Below are 26,733 nucleotides of genomic sequence, written 5' to 3'. Positions count from 1 at the left end.
CAAAAATTGATAAACAGTAAAGGCAAGTTTACAAAAGTTTTAGAAATATTGCAAAGCATTAAAAATGGCCTTATGTTGGTATTTGTGTGAAAATAAAACGTGTTGACCTTCAGTTAAATATGGGAGCTTGGCCCTTCTATTTCTTGACCTTTCCAAACCTAAAAACATAAAACAAAGGAATATAATGGGAAGATAAAAGAAAAAATGATTAAAAAATGATATTTCTCCACAAATTTGGAAGACAGAAATGACAGTGGAATGGTAACTGAGTCAGCACAGCAGAGGAGGTATGACCTTGGGTTTCTGCAAAGAGGCAGCACCAAGGAGTATGAGGCAGATGGTGGTGAGGTGTGCCTGCAGCAGGACTGGGTATATAGGGAGTAGTCAGACAGCTCCCCAAGTTGATCCTCCAGCACTCAGAGCCAGGCAACTCTGCTTTCATTTTTGGTAAGGTAAGCATCCTTGGGTTCCCCTAGGGACTGAACCCAATGGTGCTTAACCACTTAGCGACCTCTCCGGTCCCCTCTTTTTAAAAAATTTTAGAACAAGGTCTCACTAAGTTGCTTAAGGCTTTGCTAAGTTGCTGAGACTAGCTTTGAACTTGAAATGCTTTGCCTCAGCCTGCTGAGTCTCTGGGATTACAGGCTTGCACCAGTGCATCTGGCTGCTTTCCTTTTTTCTTTTTTTTTTGTCCCAGACTATAGAATATTAGGCATAATGAAAGTCTATATAGCACTGAAAGGTTAGACTCTGAGCCCTGATGCTAGTAGCTCTACTACCCTACTAGAAAGTTAAAGGATCACCTTTGAAAAACTCAACACTCTCAGAGAAAAAAGGTCCAGATACTAATATTGTTGTAGGGACAGATTGGTCAATTTTCACTCTCCAGTGAAGTTTGCCGGAGACTACATTAGACATAGGCCAATAAAGTGAAATTTAAGACAGCATGATGGAAAAGAATCACCAGACATCTAAGGAAAAGTGTTGAGGGGAGAGGGGCTCTCAGTTTCCCAGGCCCCATGTTTATACATGTAAGAACTAAATAAAACTTTCAGCTCCCTTCTGCTTCCATCATTCAATGAGTAAATCATGAACCAGGCATGTTTTAATAAACCCTTCTTTCCTTTTCTTTTCTGCTCACTGGTTTTTAGGATTCATATTCTCTATAGTATGGCAAAGTACTTTCCTATTATGGTTTGGATATGAGGTGTCCCCCCCCAGAAGCTCATATGTGAGACAACATAAGAATATTCAGGTAAAATGATTATGAAAGTTGAAACCTAATCAGTAGATCAGTCAGTCCACTGATTCGGATTAACTAGGTAGTAACAGGTAGGGTGTGGCTGCAGGAGGTAGGCCAGGAAGGAGGCAGCTTGACTTTGAGACTTATATTTTGTCCCTGGTTTATATTTTGTCTCTGTTTCCTTACTGCCATGTCCTGAACTGTTTTCCTCTGCCATGCCCTTCTGCCATGATGTTCTATCTTAACTCTGGCCCAGAGATATGAAGTTGGCTGTGGACTAAACCTCTGAAACCGTGAGACAAAATAAACTTTTCCTCCTCTTCTTGTTCATGGTTAGATATATTGCATCACAATGACTCAAAAGCTGACTAAAACACTTCCCTTGCAGATCTGGTCTGTAGTTGCCTAGCCGAGAGCTATTCAAGTTTGAGTTTGGATGTATATATAAGAAAGGTTTCCTGGCCATGACTCCAAATTACCATATCATTTTCACCTACAAGTTATCTACATCTGTATGTTTCATTTTTTTCTATATTGGCTCTAACTTTGAGAGAGGATGAAAATATTATTGGGATCCCTCAAACTAAACACGGAAACCCAATATGAAAGAGAGATTTAAAGCAAACAGAAAAAAAGGATCTCTACAGGGGAAAAAAAAATGTTGCAGAGAACAAAAGAAAGGTCATGCTAATTAATATTCTCATAGATCAGATACTGGAACAAGTACTTGCTTTGATAAAAGAACAATGAATGAATAAGAAAGGACTTCTACAATTAAGCAAATGAGAGATAAAAAAATTTAACCTCCATAAAAGAGCTGTAAAATGAAACAGAAGACGTCCCTCAGAAACCAGAATTAAAAGATGATACAGAAACAGTAATAAAAATTAAGTTCAGATAAGTTGGTATATAATTAATAAGAGTTCTAGAGAGAAAAAAAAAAGAAACTGAAAGAAAATTTTTAAAGAGATAAATTAATAAAAATTATCAGACTGAAGGATGTAAATCTTCTGTTGAAATGGACCCATCAAGCACACAGCTCAATAAATGGGAGAGGGGCTGGGGATGGGTTGTGGCTCAGTGGTATTGTGATTGTCTAGCACAAAGAGGCACTGGGTTCAATCCTCAGCACAACATAGAAATAAAATAAAGATACGGTGTCCACCTAAAACTAAAAAATAATTATTTAAAAAATTTTTAAAAAATAAAATAAATGGGAGAGGGGTGGATGGTGGGAGATAAACCATGATTCAAAATAAAGCTTCCACACAAAGTTTTCAGGAATGGGTGTTGATGGAGGTGGGTTGGGGAGATCTAAAGAAGACTGCAAAGTGTCAGAATGGTATTTGATTTTTCAACAAGAACACAGGAAAGCAGTTTGTAATGAAGCAATGTCTTCAAAATTAGGGTAAATTATTTTCAACCTCAAATTCTAAATGAATTATCAATCAAGCCAAGATACTTTCAGAAATGCAAGAATTTAAATTTTTACACATCATGAACTTTTACTCAGGAAGTTCCTAGAAGACATGCCTCTACAAAACAAGAAAATAATCTAAGGGAGAAAAAAAGTGGTTGAAAAAAAATCCAAAAAAGAAAGAAATCTCCAAGCTGTCAAAAGATTTAAGTAAGCAGTCCAGAGTTTAGGAAAATATGAAACGGTCCCCAAAAACATACAAAAATAAAAAAGAACTGGTGTGTTTGATCAACAATGAAAGCTAATGTTAAAAGTGTGTCAGAAATGTTGGAACCTATAGAAAAACATAATATTTTGTCTGTACACAAGAGTAATCAAATTAAAAATAAGGTGATGCTATGGTTTAGATATGAGGTGTCCCCCAAAAGCTCATATGAGACAATGCAAGAATGTTCAGTGGTGAAATTATTAGATTATGAGAGCTATAACATGATGAGTAGATTAATCCACTTGGATGGTTTGGTTATTTGAATGGATTAATGGGTGGTGACTTGAGCAGGAAGGGTGTGGCTAGAGGAAACAGGTCACTGGGGGCATGTCCTTGGAGATTATATTATCTCTGACTCCTAGTACTCAAGGTTTCTCTGGTTTCTGGATGCCTTGAGCTGAGCAACTTTCTTCTGCTATGACCTTCTGCTATGGTGAGCTGCCTCACCATGGGCCCAGAGCAACAGAGTGAGCCAACCATAAACTCAATCTCTAAAACCATGAGCCAAAGTAAATTTTTCCTCCTCTGAGTTGTTCCTGTCAGGTTTATTGGTCACAGCAATGCAAAGCTGACTAACACAGGTGATTTGATCATCATCATGAATTACATGGCTCAGCAGTAAACTTATTTATATAGTTATACTAATGTTAAACTAACCACTGATTTGGAAAAAATTTAGGACTTCACTGAAAGGGTCACTGTAAGAAGAAGTGAAAGTAATATGGAAACACTAAATCTTTATCAACCATAGTTAAGTGTTGCCTTTCAGTGAAGAATGCCTGAAATCAAGAAACAGAAGCATACATCCACTGTTCAGAAAACAGAAAAAAAATGTCGGGAGAACCAGATGGAAGGACACAGGATAAATACATATGGATACAGAGGTTGAAAGATAAGGAGGGATAGGGAAGGAACTGCCATTTTCCATTTAAAAATTTTCAGTATCATCTGAATTTTTCTAATTGTACTTATGTATTACTTTGATTAAAAAAATATTTCACCTTTAAACACTTCCAAACTAATAAAATTTTCTTCCATAATAAAATGGTAACCTACAAATCCACAGAGAATTCAATTCAACAAACATCAAGAACCTACTGCCTATAAAATACAATGCTGTGCCCTTAGACACAGAGGGCTGTTAAAGCACACTACACACAGTAAGCAAAGTAAGAATGTTAACAAGGCAAGGCAGTCCAGGGAAAGAAGCAACCAGTCTCAAGGCTCCACTTTAGAGCCTCAGCTTTATGATATACACCTCCATAAAAACCTACTTCACCAACATGGATATTGGCAGGTCCTTCCAGATTTGAAAATTAACACGGGTTTCTATAGTCAAGAATATTAGTTTGGTAAAGAGTTATAATATATTGTTTCTATTACATCTTCTAAGTGAGAAATAAAAAACCTTGTTTTTTACTTTCTGCACAATCTGCTGAAAGTCATTCGAAAACAACAACAAAAAAATTACTCAAAGTACAAGGCTCACCTCTACTTATTAAAACTATTAATAATATTACAATTTGGAGATCATGGTAAGAATTCATATTGACCATAATGACTGAGAAACAGGGAAAATACATGAAGTTTAACAGAGTGGATAATTTACATAGACAAAAATAATCTCTACATAAATGAGTCTATATATAATTGAAAAGGAAATATCTTGGGAGAAAACTAATAAAATCTGAATGAGTGATCAAAGAATGCCTTATTCCTAAAAACATAGTAATTATTAAAGTGAAATGTAGAATATCTACAAGTATCAGCAGAATGAGCACAAATCAGGTTTATAATGGGTTCTGTAAATTTTAAAAAGATGTGAGAAGCTCAGAGTTATGACTGTAATATTGGAGCAAAATTATAATATTGTTTTTATATTTATTTTGCATCATACTGAATAGTTTCTTATTTAATAAAACTATTTAAGCAGTCTTAAATTTTTCTTGAAGAATCACTAAAACAAGGTAGTATTAAATATCCTTCCATGTACAAAAAGTTATAAATTATAAAAATATAAGATAAAATATAAATTATAAAATTATAAGTTTTTTTGTTTTTTTGTCTTAGAGGGGGTACCAGGGATTGAACTTAGAAACACTCGGCCACTGAGCCACATCCCCAGCTCTATTTTGTATTTTATTTAGAGACAGGTTCTCACTGATTTGCTTTTGCTGAGGATTTCTTTGAACTCGTGATCCTCCTGCCTCAGCCTTCCAAGTGGCTGGGACTATAGGTGTACAAGGCTGTGACTGGCTAAAATTATGTTTTATATCACAATTTCTCATAACATAGCATTAGACATAATTCACAAGTAAAATAAATTAGAATTTATTTTTTAAAAATTAAGCTCTAACAGAATTTTATTTGAGTTTTGTACTATTAAAAAATGTGCTTTAGTAGTATCATTGCTGAATGCACCTTTGTGGAAACTTTTCCAGCTGTTTTTGTTTAGTTTTTTATTTTTTTATTAATACTAGTCTGAAAAATATTGAAAAAACAGTAATGTTTATTTCTGTTTGTTTAATATGAAGAAATCTTTCTGAACAAGTTTTGTTTTTCTGCAAAGTCTACAATTTCTGAATTAATATTAAACCCTAGATTTTTTCAAAGAAAGCTGTTTCCATTACATTCTTTAGATTTCATAAGTATAAGTGAATTAACTATATCAGTTTAAACACTTTTCTGTTCACATTTCACATATTTGAAAATCACTGAAGTTGATAATCAGACATGTCATGCTTACACTAGAAATTGTTTTGCTGTCATTTTTCTCTGCCTTATTTTAAAATACAGGAATTCTATACAGATGCATCTTTGTTACTTTTGTTACCAACGTTTTAATGCAATATTAACTTTCTGGGTATTGAAGGGATTTATTCAGTATTTTCATCTTATATGGATTAAGTGGATCATTAATCTGAACCAAGATTTAATGCTTCAGATTGCAAACTGGCCATTTCATAGATACTTCCAGAGTTGGCTTCTCCAGCAGCTACTAGCTCTAAGGCTTTCTTCAATTGTAGGTCCTGCACCTGTCCTCTGCCCAGTGCTGTGACACCCTTATAGCTGCACATTTGTTTAGCACTTCCATACCCCGGTCCCCTCCCCAACTGCTCTCCCATCTGGGAGCTTTCACTCACACCCCTAGGCAACAACCCAGCTCTAGAAGTTGGTATTTCCCTTCCCCATCCAGGAGGGCTGGCCCTCCTGTATTTGCTCTTCTCCATCTTCAAAGCAGAGGTGGTCACTCTTAAGAGTTCCCAGTTGGGAGAGTTGAGGAAGAGAGATGAAGATATAAGAGCAGAGATGCTGAAAAAGCTGAGTATAAAAAGCTGCAGGAGGGTTATGGCAAGAAAATCAGCACCTGAAGAGGGCCTGGCAGCAACAGAACAAAGTCAAGAAGTAAACAACACTGCCAGCTGATGTCTGAAATACACATTTTACCATCACAAACTGTTATTTCAATATATATTTTTTTCTAGATTTCAGCACCTACTACCTTTTATGGAAACTTATTTGCCTTTCTAATTATGTTTTCCTTGAACAAACATCATTTTCTTGGTTAAAAAAATAATCAATTTACAATTACCCTGGCTTTATACAACTGAAAAGGTTTGAAATCCTTACATAAATAACTGAAACTAAATATTTTAAAATTTTCTTCTATTGAACAAACAGGCTACTGAATATAAGATGTTTTAAATAAAATAATGATAATTTGATTTCATAAAATACATAATTCTAATATTGTTCTATGTGTAATTAAGGCAGTCTTATGATTTTAATGAATTTCTTAGAAATTATATATCAATGATTTTCTTAAAATAAGTTCATTTAGGCAAAAATGCATGCTTAGTATTTATAAAAAATACTGATAACCAAGTTAACAATAATAGAATAAAACTCTTAAATTAAGATTCATGAAAAAATGTTAATTTCCTGATTAAGGAAAATCTGTAACACCAACTTCATTCAGTGTGTGAAATTTGCTTAGTTATTTTTGAGAGTCATGATTAAAGTCAGAATCCATCCTCAGGTTAACTTTTTAATTTCTCTGGAATTACATTTTCTTCTACTTGTAGTCTCTATTCTGTTTCAAAAATATATAAAAGTTATTATATATATATATTAACTAGGATAATAAACTTCGGTATCTTTTCTAATATATAGTTAAAACCAAATTTAAAATACAAAATTTATTCAGCAAAATATTTTTAAACTATTAATAGTTATGTACAAATAGTAGGAACTTTCTGAATCTGATTAAAATTAAAGTTGCATACCTCTTCTATTCTACATCGTCTACATAAAGAATAGTTTTATAAATGTGTGTCATACCTAAAAGACAAAGTATATAAAACAAGTGTGCAAATATAGAAAGCTTATGTCTAAACAAATCAACATTCTTACAGTAGAATAAAAAAGTAAAATTTGATACTTACTCAGGCATTCTTTCAAAGCCCAAACTTGCACATTAGCTAACTGTTTCTCTCTCTGTACAACTTGTTCCTCAGAAAAACATGGAAGTGATAATAAGTCAAAAGGGAAGCCTGGGAAATAGAAAAGAATCAACACTGAAGATATTCTATTAGTTAATATCCAGTTCCTAAAAATGATTTTTTAAAAAAGCTAATCACTCTCTTGATCTTACATATTTCAAAGTAACAATTAAGCAGGAGAAAACAAGTATACTAGATAGTTTTGCATTTTAAACTTTGACCCGATTCTTAATTCTTTGGGAGACTTTAGGAACCAGAGAATTCCTACATCATTATTTTCTTCTGCCTACTCATAAAATAGATGAAATATGGATGGTCCCTAGTCTCTGAAGATAGCATGTCCAGTCCTTCCTAAAACAAACCACACCCTGTTATTCCTCCTTGTGCAGTCCCTTCCACAATGAATCTGGGCTCCACCTATGCGTGATGGTCCCAGGGTAGTCTGGGCTGACCCAGTCTCTTCCCCTTATCTTCCTGCTAATAGTCCTCAAAAAAACTGTGGAACATGCTGGGAATGTACTATCTTGAGATAGGGAGGAAGTTAGTGTTCAAGACAGCTCAGGCTTTGTTCCCCTCCTTCCTACAAGGAGATGCCCTTCAGTGTTTAGCCCAGTGAGTCATATGGGCCTTGAAGTACATACCCCAGGGTCTGTTGCCTTTCAGGGTCCCTCAGCTGTGGTAAAAGGACACATGGAGTCAAGACTCCAACTACCCCAGGCAGCTTTCTTAAGCCTTGAGGGACCACCTCACAGTAGATACTAGGCTTCTTCTATCCTGTACTGCCTACTGGTAAATAATATACCCACTTCACATAACTTATATAAGCATGTTCTGTCTCACAGACTAAGACAAACTGATTAACAGAGCATGGAGGACCTAAACAGTAGCTCAGGATAAAGTGGGCAGAAGCATTTACATTCCTTATTCCTATTTCTGGTGGTTGGCACACTGATAATCTTTGTTATTCTCCATGCCACGGAAGTCTTTTCTTTCCTTATGGTTGGTAATTACCAAAATTGCTACATAACCACAAATCCAATGGTAAAAGTGTCACTGAATGTCTTCTATGCTAGGTCACAGAAGACCTGGCAGTTTCTTAGAACAATTTCTCTAAGACAAGTCAGCAACCATATGAGAAGTCAGACTATTCTGAGAACCTGATGCTATAAGGAAGCCCAGGCAGCCTGTGGAGAAGGGAACATGGAGAGAAAACCATCCATCCTAGTCCAAGTACCAAACATGGGGATAAAGAAGCTATCCTAGACAGCAATTCCTGTGGGATCCTCAAATGACTGAAGCCCCAGCTGTATGTAACTATAATCATATGTGGAAACTCAGAAGCATACAGCTGAACCCACTTAACACACCAGACCATGAGAGATAATATAATATCTTCTTGCTAAATTTAAAGTAGTCTGTTATATAGTTATCAGGTAACCAAAATATAGAACTTGGGGGGGAAAAAAAAGAAGAAGGGCAAAAACCAGAAAAGGCCTGAGAGAAAGCAAATGAAAATTAAAAAAAAATAAATTATAGAAAAATAATATGTGTTCAATGTAAAAAACATTTTTTAGTTGATTGAAGACTGATCTGCTAAATTTTAGTATGCATATTGTAAAAGGAATGAGTTCTCTTCACTTTAAATTGTAAAAATGTAGTTGAAACAAAAAGTAAATAGTGACAGAGTTTAAGGAAAATAAGGTCATTAAATATCTAATATTTCTTCTACTTAAAATCACAGACTATTTACATACAAACAAATGTAGAATTTTTTTTTCTACTTAGGTTAACACTTACTCAATTTGGCTTCTTCTGTCTTTGTTTTCATCTTTCCATGAATTAAAGTGAGGGCAAAGGAGCCATTTATTTGGTTGGCCGAGTGAAGCATTGTGGCTTTACATCTTCTACTGCCATTACCTTGTACCAAGAGATAATAGCTAGAATACTCTCCTTTTACTTCAACATCTGGAACTAAAGAAAAGCAATAATCTCAGCAAGTATGCAAAAATGCAACATGTATTGGGGCAATCATGAAGCCCAAAAGGAATATAATAAAGTTTCCATGTTATTTTAAAACAAGCTGTTGAATTCAACGTGTGTGTGTGTGGGGGGGAGCGAACCCAGGGCCTTGTGCATGCAAGGTAAGTGCTCTACCAACTAAGCTCTATACCCAGCCCTGAATTCAACATTTTTGAGGCCAGTAGTTTTTCACTTAATTGAGGAAGGTATTAAAGCAGAGAATCATAAAAATAACACAAAGCATAAACCTTTAGTTTTATAAAGTTAAAACTGAATATTCATTCTTTTGATGTGGTTTACAAGAGTTCTATAATATTTTTCTTTTATGGCCACACTCATATGAGATCTTCTATTTCCAAATTCTATTTCTTTAAAGTGAAATAAACTGACTTCTGCAAGCACACACAACTCAAATGGTGAGAGTAGAAGTGTACAGATAAACAGTTGCCCCTCCACATTCAGATTCTGTATCCCTGGATTTAACCAAGCAGATTAAAAATACCTGGAAAAAAAAAACAAACCCTGCATTGGTAGTTCTTGCCATTATTCCCTAAATAATACAGTAAAAGAACCATTAACATAGTTTTATTTATATTGTATTAGGTGCTGTAAGTAATCTAGAGATGATTTAAAGTATATGAGAAGATATGTGTATGTTCTATACAAAGACTAGGCTATTTGCATAAGGGACTTAAGGACCTTTAGATTTTGGTATCTGTGAAGGTCCTGGAACCAAATGCCCATGGCAAAGAGAAGACTGTACTGAAGAATAGTAATATTTTGTTTCTTGCAGTGAGCATCCTTATGTATTTTAGAGAGGAAATAGAGAGCATTCATTAATCTGGTATGCTAGTTATGTCAAGGTCAGTAAAGACAGCTTCAACTATATTTTTAAAAACAAATCAAGAGAGGGTTACAGTGAAGGTTGAAGAAGAACTAGGAAGTCTTTGGGAGTAAAAATAGAAGTAGAATCCTTTTTGTTGAGGGTTATAAATTGCACAAAACCATTTATTTTCACTATCTTCTGAAATTTCATTAAGTGAGAATAGAGATTTTAAAAATAATGTAAATATATAAGAACTAATACATGAGAGAAGAGAGTAGAATAAAAACATTTCTAGGCATACAGGGTCTCAAAACTTTTTTACCTATGCTCTTTCAGAGGAAATTACTAGAGGTTGTGTTCCAACAAAATGGGGCAGTAAATGAAGAAATAGGAGGACAAAGGTTCCCAAAGCAATCTCCATGATGAAGAAAAGATAGTCTCACACCACAAAGCTATGGAACAAATCTAGAGAGTAAAATCAACCAATCCTTGAGGACAGGTTTCTTATATGATTGACAGGATACTATGCTACATGATTCCATTGTGAATAATGCTTACATAACCATAATAATAAAAACAATGAATACTAATATAAAATGACTATATGACCATCCTTGGAAGAAAGGGAAATGAGAAGAATGTGAGGGTATGGTAAGGACAAAGAAATGAAAGAGGCTAAAATCCTTATAATCCATAATGGTAAATCAACAGAAAACATATTACATGTAAAAAATCTCAGTGGCAATCTGAGCAATTAACTTACAAATTTGGAGTTGAAAATGGTTGCTTCTGGAGAACAAATGGAAAGGGAAGTGATAGGACCAAGTATTAAAAAAAAAAAAAAAAAAACTTTTTTGAGATGCGTGTGTATGTGTGTGTGTCTGAGATACAATTCACTTAAAGTCTACAATTCAACAGTTTTTCAGTATATTCAGTTATGCAACCATTACCACCAGTCTAGTTTTAGAACATTTTTATTCTCTTAAATAAGGGTAACCCCATATCTATTAACATTGACTGATTGCTTCAAATCAAATTTTACAACCTGTTGAGATAATATACTTGACTTTATGTACATGACTTTGAGCAAATAAAAAGAACTAAATGCAAAAAACTTAGCACTCAAAATTTAATTTACTTACCAGCTATACTAAAGGATAGAAGTTGTGTAAATAATGGAGTAGCATATACCACCATGAAACAATCAATGTTTAGTTCTTACATTGCCATATTCATATCTGTACATAAAAACCATAGCTAACAACAAGATCAAAACTGATACTAACTGGGTGTAAAAGTACACATCTGTAATCCTAGTGACTCAGGAGGCTGAGGCAGGAGAATCGTAAATTTGAGCCAGTCTGGGCAACTTAGTGAGTTCCTGTCCCTAAATAAATAGGGTTGGGGATGTACTCAGTGGTAGAGTCCCTGTGTCACTGGGCTCAACCCCCAGTTCTGGGGGTGGTGGCGGGGCGAGAATCAATACTAAATGTGAGTTACTGAGGTGATGATAAGGGTTACTCACAAAAAAGTTCCAAAGAATTATGACAATAGATGTCAATCAACAGAATGCTAGAGTCAGGAATTAAGAAAAAGAAGAAAATGTGGAAAGCACATCACATAAAACAATAAGAAATAAATTAATCATAACACTAAAAGTTTTTTGTTTTTTTTTTTTTAACACTAAGGGCTACATCAATGTTCAACTTCATAGCCCTAACAGCATTGGTACTTAGCATGTAGGAAGTATTCAAGAATTGTTAACTGATTTGTAAAGACAGGGGAAAAAAAGAGATTGAAACAACATGAAAGAGGCTACAATCTTTATATTCCATAATGGTAAGTCAATAGAAAATTTTTACATTACATGTAAAAAATTTAAGTGGCACAATAATATGAGTAGTGATAAGAGAAGACATTTGGAATACTCCTTAGAAGGACAATGATCTGCAAGTGATAGTGCAGTAAAACTAAAGAACTGCAGAGATAGAAGAGACCGCAAAGAATGGAAGAGACCTGAAAGGACTGCAAAATAAGGACTACCAGAGTCAACTGTGGCCCAACTTCAGGGAAATGTTTAATATGGGTTTGTTTGACTCTTTCCCTAGGCAATGTATCCTACTGAAAAGCTTTTCCTCATTGAATATGGCCTCCCAACTTCCACTCTGATCATGCCTTTTCAATCTTCTTTACTAGTTCCTCTAAACCTTCATACATTGCAAATTTGCCCTTGCCTCTTTTCCTTGCAGTCAAATATTCTCCCTGGGTAATTATATTTGCTCCTGACTGACTATACCATTCAAAGCAATATATCCATGTCCCTTTTTCCCTTAAGTTTATTTTAGGGGCTATTGAGATGGAAGCATGTGGACATCTGCAGAACCATTCTCCGGCAATATAATTGGGAAAACTATCCCCAAATTTCACCATACAGCAAACGAAGAAGGGTTTCTTGAGGAAAAAACTAAAATTGGATAAAAATTGTGAGTTTATAGCATTTTAACTATGACCAGCTTGTTCCCCTGAATGCACCTGGACAGAATATCCCATTAAAGTAGGCATGGCCAAGAAGATGAGTGTCCTTTTGCCCTCAGCTCCAGTCAAGGGTTATGATGTATCATGAGGAGGGGCCAGCTGTCAGCACTCAGCTCCTCAATTCCAAGTTGAAGAGGCTGAATTCCTAATGAGAATGAGATTTCAGGGACTCCCATCCTCCCCTCAGTCCCTGCTCAAGGTAGAGGCTCTATTCCAGGATAGGCAATCTGACAATAATGGGCACTACACTGCCATCACCCCAGCTCACTTACAGGGCAGAAAATCAAAGATCTAGTTCACTAGAGAGAACCAGGAAAGCTAAGAAGCAGCACCAGGGAGTTAGAATCCAATGCAAAGACTAACTTCAAAAATTATCCCAAATTAACTGGATCAGCAATTTACTACAGAGCTATGTAAGCCACAATAAAACAATAAGCTGGAAATCAGAATCTAACAGCTGGGTAAGGAGGTTTGTCCAAATGAGAAGGACAAATAAGAAATCAGGAAATGAAAGACCTACAAAAAACACCTTACTCCCAGGGAGAATATACCCCCCCGATCGCTATAACCTCTGAAAACTGACAGCAAAACATTGACACTGAGAGAGAAAACAGATTTCATTAAAATAGCCCAGCTACTCACCAAACAAACAAGCAAACAACAAAAACAATCCTAATAAAAGGGTGGGAAGACCTAAAATGCAACTTTCATCAAAAAAAGATATGAGACATTTAAAGAAATAGGAATGTTTGATATCTACAGAGAGAAAAAAGCAGGCAACAGAAAATACTTATGAGATAAGGGCCCAAATGTCAGCTATAACAAAGACTTCAAGGTAAATACTATAAATATGTTCAAAGAACTAAAGGAAACCATGCTTAAAGAAAAATGTCTCAGCAAATAGACACTATAAAAAATATAGTTAACAAAAATACCAGATGCAAATATTGGACTGAAAAAGTACAATAAACTTAAAAGGGCTAAACTCAGAAAAAGTATGTATTCCTATCACAACTAATAATAGAAAATTGGAAAATTAACAAATATGTGGAAATTAAACAACATGGCACTAAGTAACAAATAGGTCAAAGAAAAATCACAGGACAATTTAACTAAACCCTAGAATGAATGAAAGCAAATATACAATATACTAAATTTTACAGAATATAGCTAAAGGAATGCTTAGAAAGAAATTTCTGGTTAAGAATATTTTCATTAAAAAAGATTTCAATCAACCTAAATTTCTATTTCATGATACTGAAAAGATAGGAACTCAGCATGCTCACTTTTTAATTTATACTCACAACAATTTAAACTCTATACATGTATATTCATAGCATTATTATTCATAAAACCCTCAAAGCAACTCAAATGCCAATAAGCTGATGTATAAATAAAATGTGATATACCTAAAAAATGGAATATTACTCAGTAACTAAAGGAGGCAGTACTGGCACTTGCTATGACATAGCTGAACTTTGAAAGAACTTTGCTAAGTGGAAAAAGCCAGTCATTAAAGACTACACTTACATAGTTAACTTAAAAGAAAATGCCCCAAATAGTCAAATCCACACAGACAGAAAGAGGATAGAGTACAGGGGAGGGATAACTGGCAGGAATGGGGAATAATTGCTAACAGATGTGTAGTTTTCTTCTGGTGAGATGTAAATGTCCTAAGATTGATTGGAGTGATGCCTGCACAACTCTGTGATTATACAAAAACTGCGAAACTGCATATTTTAAATAGGTATATAATGTATGATATGTGAATTTTATCTCAATGAAGCTTTACCTTGGGAATTGTAAAGTTCTGCTCACAAAACAAAAGTTCACTACAGTATATGACCACACAACATACACAAGGTCTTTCATATAGTCTATAGGATACCGTGAATTCACACATTCATACATCCAAAAATGCTAAGAACAGAACAATACTGTCATTTTATTATAACACTTCACAAATATGAACAAACCTTGGGTAAAGCCTATCCCCAAACTATTATAATGTATATAAAAAATTTTTCAGTAAGATTGTGAGACATTTATTCTATTCATAAATAGCAATTATAGAAAATTTAATTAAGGTTATTAAAATAAATATACCTATTACCAGTTTTATTTGAAACTAAATTCTACCAAAAAATTCAATCACCTTAACTCATTTATGATCTTAGTACTCTGCCAACTCAAGCTGTGTGTCTCTTCAATCTAAGACATCCTTTCTATAGTTTTTTAAATGCTGAAGCTTGCGATTATAATAATCTCACTTTCCTCAAAAGAAAAATATTTACTTAAAAGAACTTCCCTAACCATAAAGACTATGTAGTCACTTAAAAAGTGTTGTTCCAGATTTGGCAAGTGTTAACTGAACACTTATTATTATTATTAAATAATCTGTATGTAATACTGCCAAGAGTAACAGATTTATAATAAACGTAGTTACTCAAATCTCATCACTCATCTTCAAGAAATAAGGAAAAAAAGATTATAAATGAAAATTTCTATTTTCAAATGCTATATTTACATTATCAACCAAGAATGGGGTGTTTGGCTTGCATGTCCCTTCCCCAAGAACATACATATATTTTTGTTACACTACAGATAAATGGGAGAAGCAAAAACTACGTAGTGTCCATTACTTACCTCAAAGTTTACAAATTAACATATGAACTATAATGAAGGCATATGTCATTCTTAGTATTTCATTAGCATAAAAAAATAAATTCATATTCTACATCAGTAAGTTTCTTGGTAGCTTTTAAAACACTGATATTCCTGTTTTTTAAGTTTTAACTCTATAACAAGAGGTTTCTTAGTTTGCTTTTTTCCATATTTTTTATTAGTGCATTACAGTCGTATGTTATGGTGAGATTTGTTGTTACATATTCCTACATGCCCACAATACAACAATGTACTTTGGCCAATATCATCCCGCAGTATTTCCTCTTTCCCTCCTCTCCTCCTTTCCCATGGTCCCTTCCCTCTACTCTCCTTTCAATTATGATCTCCCTTCAATTATGATGAAATCCAGCCTCCCCCTACATTTCTTTCCTTTTTTCCTAGTATTTTTAAAAACCCTCTGACACCCTTGCTTTATACTATTTTAGTAGATCAACAATATGAAAAAAAATTATACTCATCTGAAAGGAAAATAATAGTGTATATGATATAAATAAAAATATCCACCAGACAACTAGAGAAAAGGATATTCTAATTAAGTGAATATTCTGACTTACTGATAATTATTTTATATATATATATATATATATATACACACATACATATATATATATACACACACACACATATATATATACACACACATACTTAAGAAATGGCAATATAATGTAATTTTTAATAATAATGCCAGAAATCAAATACTAACATAATATCTAGTTTTCAATGTAGGTATCTTAGGAAGCTCACTCTTTCCAACAATATCACTGCTCAATTTTAGACCCAACATACTTCTCCCCCAGGACAAAGAGCCAAACTCAGGGGTGCTTTACTGAGCTCCATCCCTAGCCCTTATTATTTTTCCTTTTGAGACACAGTTTCACTACATTGCCCAGACTGGCCTGGAACTCAAGGTCCTCCTGCCTAGTCCTGAGTTGCTGGGATTATAAGTATGCACCACGATACTTGGTTTAGACTTTTAAAAAAGGTTTTAGGGCCAGGTGGAGAGGCATAAGAATAAAAGGAATCTAATTAGTTTATATTCATAAAGTATTTTCAAAAATATATATTATCTCATTTGATCCCTCACCTTATTCATCCGACTAAGCTCTGAAAAATTTATCATGAAACTTCGTTGCCACTGAGATTGTCTAAGAAAATGAAGCTAAATTCTAGAAGAAACCTAAAATGACTTTAAGTCATTTTAGATTTGAGTAGTTGTTGAAGTAGTTGTATGAAGCCTTCTGCTGTCAAGTTGTAAAATGCAGGATTTATAGATTCTACCATGACTATTTTTAAACAAATAACATTAGGATCACAAATGTACACATTTCTTCTCCATTACAATAGAGCAAAATGTAGAATCTGAAAGCAACAATGAATAGAGAAGCTATTTAGAAGATGAAATATTTCAAGATCTTCCTCATTATTATGAACAACAATGACTTCTTTATTGTTTTGCAGACACGAAAAGCATGTAAGATAGGGCAGAATAACAAAAAGCTACTGCAGAGTTTACAAAATGTTTACCTCCACTACCAATTTGATTCAAACATGTCTGAAATATATTAAGTGTTATTATCCTGCTTTGCAGATAAGGCATAAATGCCTTCCTCTGCTCAAGAATACATGCAGGACTCTCTTCAGTTGCAGTGATTTCCTAACCCAGGGTTGAAAAGGGCAACACAGAGGGCAGAGGTTCTCACTCCTTGTTGCACATCTGAATCACTTAATGGGCTTTTTTACACATTAGTGATTCCTGGGTTCACCCCAGATATTTGGATTGATTTATTTTCAGGTGGGATGCAGCTTGACTTTTAAAAATCACTGTCAGGGTGATTCTAATGAGTAAATGGTATTAGGAATCACTGAACTAGGGAAAGGAACACAACTCTACATTTAGGTTAAAGGAACTTTAAGTGATTCTTCAAATATATAAAGCCTTAATGAGGTATAATTTATGCATACATGTATATACATCTATACTCCACACATGCACATATTAAAAGGTAACTTTATAAAATAGAGGAGTTTATACAATTGTCCATCTATCATTATAACCCAGTTTTGGAAAACTCCCATTATACCCTTGTGGTAGATCTCTCTTCCTACCCATGGCCTCAACAACGGACCTTACAGTCTACTTTTGCCTTTCATAGAGATTTCCTAAATAAACAAACAATACATAATCTTGTCTGACTTTATCTATAAACTTAGCATAATATTTTCAGATCATCCCAAATTTTTCATTCCTCTTTTACTGTTGAGTATTACACTGTATTAAAAAAAATTTATCTATTTGCCAATTGATGGATATTTGCATAGTTTCCAATTCTTAGCTATTATGAATAATGCTTTTATAAACATTTGCTCACAAGTATTTATGTGAACATGTGTTCTTATTTCTCTTGGGTAGATACCTAGGAATGAAAGTGCTGGGTTGGATAGGCAAGCCACACTGTTTTCTGTAGTATCTGTTCTATTATACTTCCCCACCAATAATGGGTGAGATTTCTCTACATCCTCATCAACATCTGATAGTCACTGTTTTTAATTATAGTCATTCTAGTGACAGTATTGTAGTACCATATTTTAGCTGTAGTTTGCATATCCAAAGCACATCTTTTCATGTGCTTTATTGGCCATTCATGTAACAAATGAAATATCTATTCAAGTCTGATTCACTTAAGAATAGGAATGTTTTATTATTGGGTTTTAAGAATTTTTTCATATGTCCATTGTCAGATAAATGATTAGAACTATTTTTTCTCAATGAATAACTTGTTTAATTTTCTTAACAGCATTTTTCAAAATGCGGACCTTTTAAATCTTGGCAGATTCTAATTTATATAATTTTTTTCCATTTCATGAATTATGTTTTTGGTATCTATGTGATTCTATTAATAAAGTAAAAAAATGTATATATAGTCTAAAAAATTAAAATATGTATTTTTTATAAATTATATTTTATTCCTCCAGCATTATGTTGAAGAGACAAGTCATTTTCCACTGACATCTTTGTATTTATTCTGTTCTTTGATCTATGTATATTCTTAATCTAATACCACCTGTCTTGAATGCTATGGCTTTACAGTCATAAAATCAGACAGTGTAAAGTCTCAAAAATTTTAAAAATTGGCTTGGCTCTTCTAAACCCTTTTCAATTCCATATAAATAGGGGATCCATTTATCAATTTCTATGGAAAGTTCTGCTGGAATTTTAATAGAGATGGGACTAAATATTTAATTCAATTTGGAGAACACTGTCATCTTATTAATTGTACTAGTCAGCTGTCTTGAACTGTGATGAAACACCTGAGATAATTCCTTAAAAGGTGGAAAGGTCTATTTTGACACAGAGTTTTGGAAGTTTCAGTTCATGCTGACCCACCTCATGGCAGCCGGAAGCAAAGAGAGACATGATGGAGCAAAGGTTCCAACATTCCCTTTGAAGGCTCTCACTGGGAATGACCTAACTATCTCCAACTAGGCCCCATCTCTTATAGGTTCCACTACCTCCCAATAGACCCTGGGCTGGGGACAAAGGCTTTTAACACATGGGCCTTTTGGAAACATTCCAGATCCAAACTACAGAACTAATAATGAATTTCCAGTCTACGAATATGGTATATCTCTCCATTTTGTATAGCCTCTTTAATTATTCTCAGTCATCTCTTGTACATCTCTTGTTAGATATATTTAACAATATTTTATTTATTCCTTTCTGGTCTATTTCCTTCCTTCTATTCATTTGGATTTAGGTCTTCTAGCTTTTTGAAGATTACTTACTTAAGTAACTTAAGATTACTGATCTTAGATTTTTCTTCCATTCTATAATAAACATTTAAGATCTTCTTAGTACTGCTTTTACTATTTTCCTTAAGTTTGATGTTAGATTTTATTTTCATTCAGTTAGAATAATTTTTTAGTTTCCTTTTTAATTCTTCTTTGTCCTATAGGTTATTTACAAGTATGTTAATTTCCAAATATATACAGAATATCCCAGATTTGTTGATTTCTAACTTAATTTCATTGTAACTGGAGAACATACTATGCATTAGTTCTATTCTTTTATATTTACTGAGACTCATCATGAAGTAGAATATATATATGGCCCATCATAAAAAATGTTACTGACTGAAAGAATACTTTGATTCTCCCTCTAAAGTTTATTGCCAAAAATCTTTACCAGAGTGCTTTGTTTCTAAAGATGGAAATTATTTATAAATCAGTTATGTAGTATCATTTTAACCTTATTAATTCCAGCCCATTATTTTGAAACATATATGTCATGTTATCTGAATACTAAGAAGGGGCACGCTTATCATTTAAAAACATTTCTTCATTTCTTTATATTGTTATTGGAACATTTGTATGGTCAAAAAACAAAAAGGCATGATTTTTCTTCAAGAGTACTTTAAACAATTTTCATTCCAAAAGAGTTACAGTTTAAAAAAAAAAAATAAGGCAACAACAAATGCAGGATTGTAAATAAACAGAGTTATAAATTATAAAATTATCAGACCCTATTTTCCTACCTGGGAATAAAAAACTTCCATATATGTCAAGGGCCAATATAGAAGAAAAGAATAAGTCTTAAAATTTTTTTTCAAAATACTTCTACAGGATTTAACAAAAAGGATCATGCATGGCCTTTAGATACTTTCAGAATTGGGTGGAAATTCTGATTCTTCCCTGTGTTATTAGAAAAATTTCTTACTTTCCCTGACCCTGAGTTTTCTCATTTGTAATACAAAGATTGTAAAAAAATTACATTTCATTATTGTTCTGAGAATTGGAGGCAATGAATGCAAAGTATTTGGGATGGAATACATTTTCAACATAGGTAGATAATATTTTTAATACATATTTATGAGAATTTGCAGATAATCATTAAATTTTTATGACATTCATAAGTGTCTCTGGGTAAGTTAGGTATTTTTCGTTATATATTTCATTATATATCATTAAAGAAGTCTTTCTTTAAATAAGTTAGATAATTTCATTAGTTCACATTTCTTTAGTATATTTCTCATGTAACAATTTATTTTTTATTATTTGTTCTTTTAAGATATACATGACAGTAGACTGTATTTTGGCATGCTGTACGTATATAGAATATAACTTCTAATTAGGATCCTATCCTGTGGTTGTACACGATGTGGAGTTATCCTAGTAATGTTCATATATAAGGATGGGAAAGTTATGTCTGATTAATTCTATTGTCTTCTATTCTCCTCTACCTTCCCTTCCCTTCATTTCCCTTTGTCTAATCCAATGAATTTCTATTTTTCCCCTCCCTACCCTCCCTTGTTGTGGGTTAACATCCACATATCAGAGAGAACATTCAGCCTTTGGTTTTAGGGGACTGGCTTATTTCACTTAGCATGATGGTCTCCAGTTCTAGATATTTACCAGCAAATGCCATAATTTCATTCTTCTTTATGGCTGAATAATATTCCATTGTGTATATGTACCACATTTTCTTTATCCATTCATCTACTGAAGGGCATCTAGGTTGGTTCCATAGCTTAGCTATTGTAAACTGACCTGCTATAAGCACATCACTGATGTAGCACTGTCACTGTACTATGTATCAACCAAAGAGTGGGATAACTGGGTCAAATGGTGGTCCCATTGAAAGTTTTCTAAGGAGTCTCCATACTGCTTTCCATAATGGTTGCACCAATTTACAGTCCCACCAGCAATGTATGAGTGTACACCTTTTTCCCACATCCTTGCCAACATTTACTGTTACTTGTATTCTTTACAATTGCCATTCTGACTAGAGTGAGATGGAATCTTAGTGTAGTTTTAATTTGCATTTGTCTAACTGCTAGAGATGTTGAACATACAGATTTAATACAAATTCCTCCTAAAATTCCAATGAGGTTCTTCTTAGAAATAGAAAAAGCAGTCATGAAATTCATTTGAAAAAATAAGAGGCCTAGAATTGCCAGAGCAGTCCTCAGCAAAAAAAAAAAATGTGAAGCAGGAGACACCACAATACAGGCCTTAATTACACTACAGAGCTACAGTAACAAAAACAGCATGGTGTTGGTACCTACACAGTCATGAATGGAACAGAATGGAAGACACAGAGACATACCCCCATAAATACAGTTATTTTATACTAGACAAAGGCACCATAAACATACATTAGAGAAAAGATAGCCCCTTCAACAAACTGCTGGGAAAACTGAAATTCCACATGTAGTAGAAAGAATTTGAACTCCTTTCTCTCACCCTGCACAAAACTCAACTCAAAATGAATCAAGAAACTAGGCATTAGACCAGAGACCTTGCATTTACTAGAAGAAAAAGGAAGCCCAACTCTCGATCCTATCAGCTTAGGAACTGATTTCCTCAATAAGATTTCTAAAGCACAAGAAGCAAAATCAAGAATCAATAAATGGGATGATATCAAACTAAAAAGCTTCTTCACAGCAAAGGAAACAATCAAGAACTTGGAGCGCCTACAGAATGGGAGAAAATCTTTACCACCTGCACACTAGATACAGCATTAATCTTCAGGATACATAAAGAACTCAAAAAACTTAACACCACAAAACAAATAATCCGATCAATAAATGGGCAAAGGAACTGAACAAGCACTTCACCTAAGAAGAAATACAAATGGTCAAAAAATATATGAAAAAAAATGTTCATATATAACAATTTCTGAATATATCACTAAATATCACTTTTAAAAAGCACTCTTCCGCTATTGTAATTTAAACATACTTCAAACTGATCACTGTTTATTTTAAACCATAAGAAGTTGCTGATATTTAGTGATTCTGATATATTAAAAACAGCAATATCACATAGCCCAAATTAATACATTAGTACATATTTTATAAGGGATAAAACCTAATGAACTAATAAAAACCAAGGCATGAAATTTGGCTCACACTGCATAGATGGACTCCATTCAAAGCCTTTCCCTATTTATTGCAACAGCAGTTATTACCTGAAAATATATTGTATAGTTCACTTATTTTTAAACAAATATTTCTGTAAGGCAGACACATATTTGGTATACTAGATAGCAGTAATTACAAAGGAGAAATAACAAAGCTGGGTATAATACAAGAAGAGTTAATTTGCAATTTTAGATGCCATAGCAAAATGGTTCCTGAATGAGAAAATGACTATGGATTAAAGACCTGAAAAAATTGAGAGACCTAGCTATATGGCTATCTGGGGAAAGAAGCAAAACTGGAACCTCCACTATAAGCTCCATGAATGAAAGGATTTTGTTCTTTTACTGCTGGGTCTAGCATATAAAACAGTGTCTAGTATAGTGTAGGTGCTCAGTAAAAATATCTACTGAAAACATGAATATTTAATGCATATAAAAATGTGTTAATGCTCATTACACATACAGATTTTTTTTTAACCACAAACGGTAGCAACACCATTATACACCTTCTTTTTTCCATGCGATATGCTTTAGTGATTGTTCCTAGTCAGTTACTACCAAATACAATATTGCAATAAGATTTATAATTTCTTTGCAATACCTGTTTTCTGTGTTATAAGTTCCATGGCAAGAAGATAAAGTTCTACCTCCTTGAGCAGCAACCCCAGATTACAGTATCATAAGTGATATACAATATCTGATTCATATTCAATTAATTAATGGAAGGTATGAATGACATATTGAATGAATCAGTCAATGAATGAAAGAATCAGTAGCAAAAGCACAAAGCAATAAAATCAGAAAATAGTTTTAGGAAAGAGTACAGGGTTTGGTTAGGTGACTCCGCAATATATAGTGTAAGAATGTAGTATAGTTGGGCATAATTCTGTAGGTAATGGAGAAACAGCTACGATTTAGGGGAATGATCTGAGATTTGATATATTATTTGGGATAGTGAGAGCTACTATTAGTGGGATAGGGAAAGGATTTAAAATTTTCTGGATGCAAGAGTTATTGAAACTTTTATACTAAAACTTAGTTTCTCTCTTTTTACAAAAGGAGTTCTATTAATGTGATAAGTAATAAATTTCCCCTTCAGAAAGGGTTACAGGTAGAACAGAACTTAATCAGCTATCAAATTTGATTTTGTTGCTACTTCTATGATTTAAAAAAAAAAATACAGTAAAGTGTCAGTTTAATCAACCCTTAATGATCCAGCCTAATCAGTAATCAACAACTTGGCTTCAAAGAATATCATGTGATCTATGTCTTATTATTATTCAGAAGTTACCACTATTAATCTGTAGATTTCAAGAAGCAATAATTTAAAAAAAAATGAAACCAAGCCACATGATATTTTCTTCAAGTTCAATAAAAATCATGCAAAAAAAAAAAACCTGAGTAAATTCTAAATCAATAAATTATCTATTTTTGTTTTGTTTTAGTATTGGAGATTTGACCCAGGGGTGCTTTATCACTGAGTCACATCAGCCCTTTTTATTTTTTTATTTTGAGACAGGGTCTCACTAAGTTGCTTAGGACCTTGCACTTGTGATCCTCCTGCCTTAGCCTCTTAAGTCACTGAAACTACAGTCAACACAATTGGCTTCAATAAATTGTCTTAAAATTAAAACCTCAAAAAAAGTAGCTATTTAAAGTTGTAGAAAGTTTCAAGAAAAAAATAAGAGATGGGTTATCAAGGATATACTCAATTTATTTAGATGTTAACATTCAATTCATAGTATCAAGCTTCTGTATATGCGATGCTGAGAAATGGATATTATCCCATAATTTCATGAAGCCTAAGAAAATTAACTATAATTGGCACTTAGGAAATTTATTTCTGATTTTGTTTCAGCATCTTCTAAAATCCCCAGATATACGTTTTTCCATGTGAGTAGGTGGGAAGGTTTAAACTGCACTGTGGTGTAGTAGTGGTTTTTCCTCCTGGAAGCCTCCCTGGAGCTACTAAGGATATGCCAGGTCACTCACTCTGGAAGTGACCTTCTCTTTACCTCACACCACTGGCTAAACAGCCTTATGATTGCTTTTTAAAATACATTCCTCACTTGACTACAAATTTCACAAACGGTAAAAGGTCCACTCAAGATACAGTCTGACTCTCTTTTTATTTCTCATACTTCTTTCAATACCTTACATAATGCAATAAATGGTATTACGATACTAATGTTAACGATTATAATTTACTAGGGATTTCCAACATCTTTATTAAATCATCTCCTAACTTTTTCTCCACTTTCATCTAAATGTAGTTATTTCCAAAGACCCTACCTATACTTGGGTCTCTTCTATAGCTATGTTGTGTTTATGTGTCTTTTCTTTCTTTAACAACCATTCCTAATTAAATGATTAGAATCAAATGATTTAGACTTAAATGATTAATTTAATTTTTACAACAATGGTATGGATGTGTTTTTATCCCCACTTACAGATGAGGAAATTGAAACTTGGAAAAGTTAAAGAATTGTTAATTGACAAAAATCTTTATATAAATCCTGACTTTGTGAGTTAACAGTTCTGTAATTTCTCCAAGGACTTAAACCTGGGCCATATTATACTCTGTTGCCTTTCTAATATTCTATTATGTTCAAATGAATTATTTCTCTTATAAAGTTAGAAGTGAATCATTTAATTTTTAAAGCACCTAGAACACTGCACAGCAGATGGTTAAACCATTAAATAAGTAAGTTCTAATTTCTTCAGAAAATTGACACCACAGGTTCACCTTTTTAATGCACCATATAAGTGAGCTACTGTATTTTATTTGGTTCCTGAAATGTCTCTAAGAAACCAACATAATTAGCTATCTAATTAAACAAAATTTCTGCCTTTTGATCACTGATATATTTTTAATGAAAATGGTTAAAAATAATTAAATATTATATTCCAATATAGAAATATTAACTTCATTTCAAATTTGATAAATACACTATCTGTGTTGTATGGTAAAAATAATAAAGATTTACTACTTACCACTGATTGTCTTAGGCTTTTTAGCAATATATTCTTTCCATTTTCTTGAACTAAGTTGGTTGGGAGGTGGAATAAGTATGTTACTAATTGTGCATGGCAATACAAAAAGAGCACCAACCTGGAAAAGCAGAACATATATTTATTGATTGCAGACTGGAATCCACTCTTCAAAAAGTGCCATATAACAACTTTCTCCTCATATTTCACCTATTTAACATGTATTTCTCTATCAACAACTTCACTGCAAAAAATTAAAAAATAATGTCCCACTGTCTAAAAAGAAAGAAAGAAAGCAAACAAATTAAAACATGGAAAGGCATTCAAAGCCTTGGTCCTCCCTTTTCCACTTAGGTATACATCTCTGAAAACCTTGTTATTCATACTGTTTATTTTATATTCAGATGTGGGTACAATTTCTTTGTGTATCTGCAAAATAATGAGAGACTGAGAGTTCTAGCACTAGAAAATATGTCTTACTTATCCAACCATAATTTTAGAACTTTGGATGGATTGTTGTTCTGGCTTCAAAATTACAATACGTCTAAAAGCAATACAGCAACTTTTGTTCCCAGAAATCAGAGATTTTATGCTAATAGGTAAAAACCACAGAGAAGATAATGAATTGTATCCTAGAAAACATACAGCAGTCTCAGACATATTTCTGAGCAAAGTCAATCTATTCATTGCTGTATTCCCAGGGTTGGGCATACAGATGCTTTTTAAGTATTTGCTAAAAAAAAAAAAAAAAAAAAAAAAAAAAAAAAATCATAATAACTTGGGTAAATTGCTTGATAAAGGACTAAATAAAACAAATTACAATTCTAAAAGCTATTTTAGAAACGCAGCTACATCAATCAGCACATCCCAGTAAAGAACACTATTTTAAAAAAAAGAAAAAACAATTTTGGAAAAATTTAGGCAAGGTATTAGTCAAAAATGCAAAATTACACCTAATTGATCTAAATGGATGGATTGGTTATATAAGATATGTGACAATTTGATTTGGGTTTTTTTTTTAATGCCATATGAACTTACTGTTATCTATTTTCATAATCCTACATTTGTAATTTTTCTTTAAAATGTGCAAATATTCACGGCAGGGACAAAATCAAAGTACATTAAAATCTATTTATATAAATAATGATTCTTAAAAGCAATTTTTCAAACAATACAAACATCTAGGGGAGGTATACTCTTCTTCAGATCATTTTTCTCATCTTTAAACTACATATTAAGAATGGAACTATTACACATTAGGGTGACTACATATGTAACTAAAGTACACTTCAAAAAACTAATTTTGAACATTATGCCATAAAGAAATG

General features: G+C 33.3%; 1 protein-coding gene across 1 annotated transcript in view; it reads right to left on the bottom strand.

Moving 5' to 3' along the window:
* The window catches only part of LOC107142890 (MDM2 binding protein), a 75,432-nt gene that overhangs the window by 28,478 nt on the left and 20,221 nt on the right, over nt 1-26,733 (bottom strand). The window contains 3 exon segments of the mRNA XM_015486424.2: nt 7,374-7,481; nt 9,228-9,401; nt 25,409-25,526. Coding sequence (XP_015341910.1) covers nt 7,374-7,481; nt 9,228-9,401; nt 25,409-25,526 — 400 coding nt within the window.

Source organism: Marmota marmota, unplaced genomic scaffold (genome assembly GCF_001458135.2).
Source record: "Marmota marmota marmota unplaced genomic scaffold, marMar, whole genome shotgun sequence".
NCBI classification, from domain to species: Eukaryota; Metazoa; Chordata; class Mammalia; order Rodentia; family Sciuridae; genus Marmota; species Marmota marmota.
This window is presented reverse-complemented; position numbering and strand designations above follow the sequence as displayed.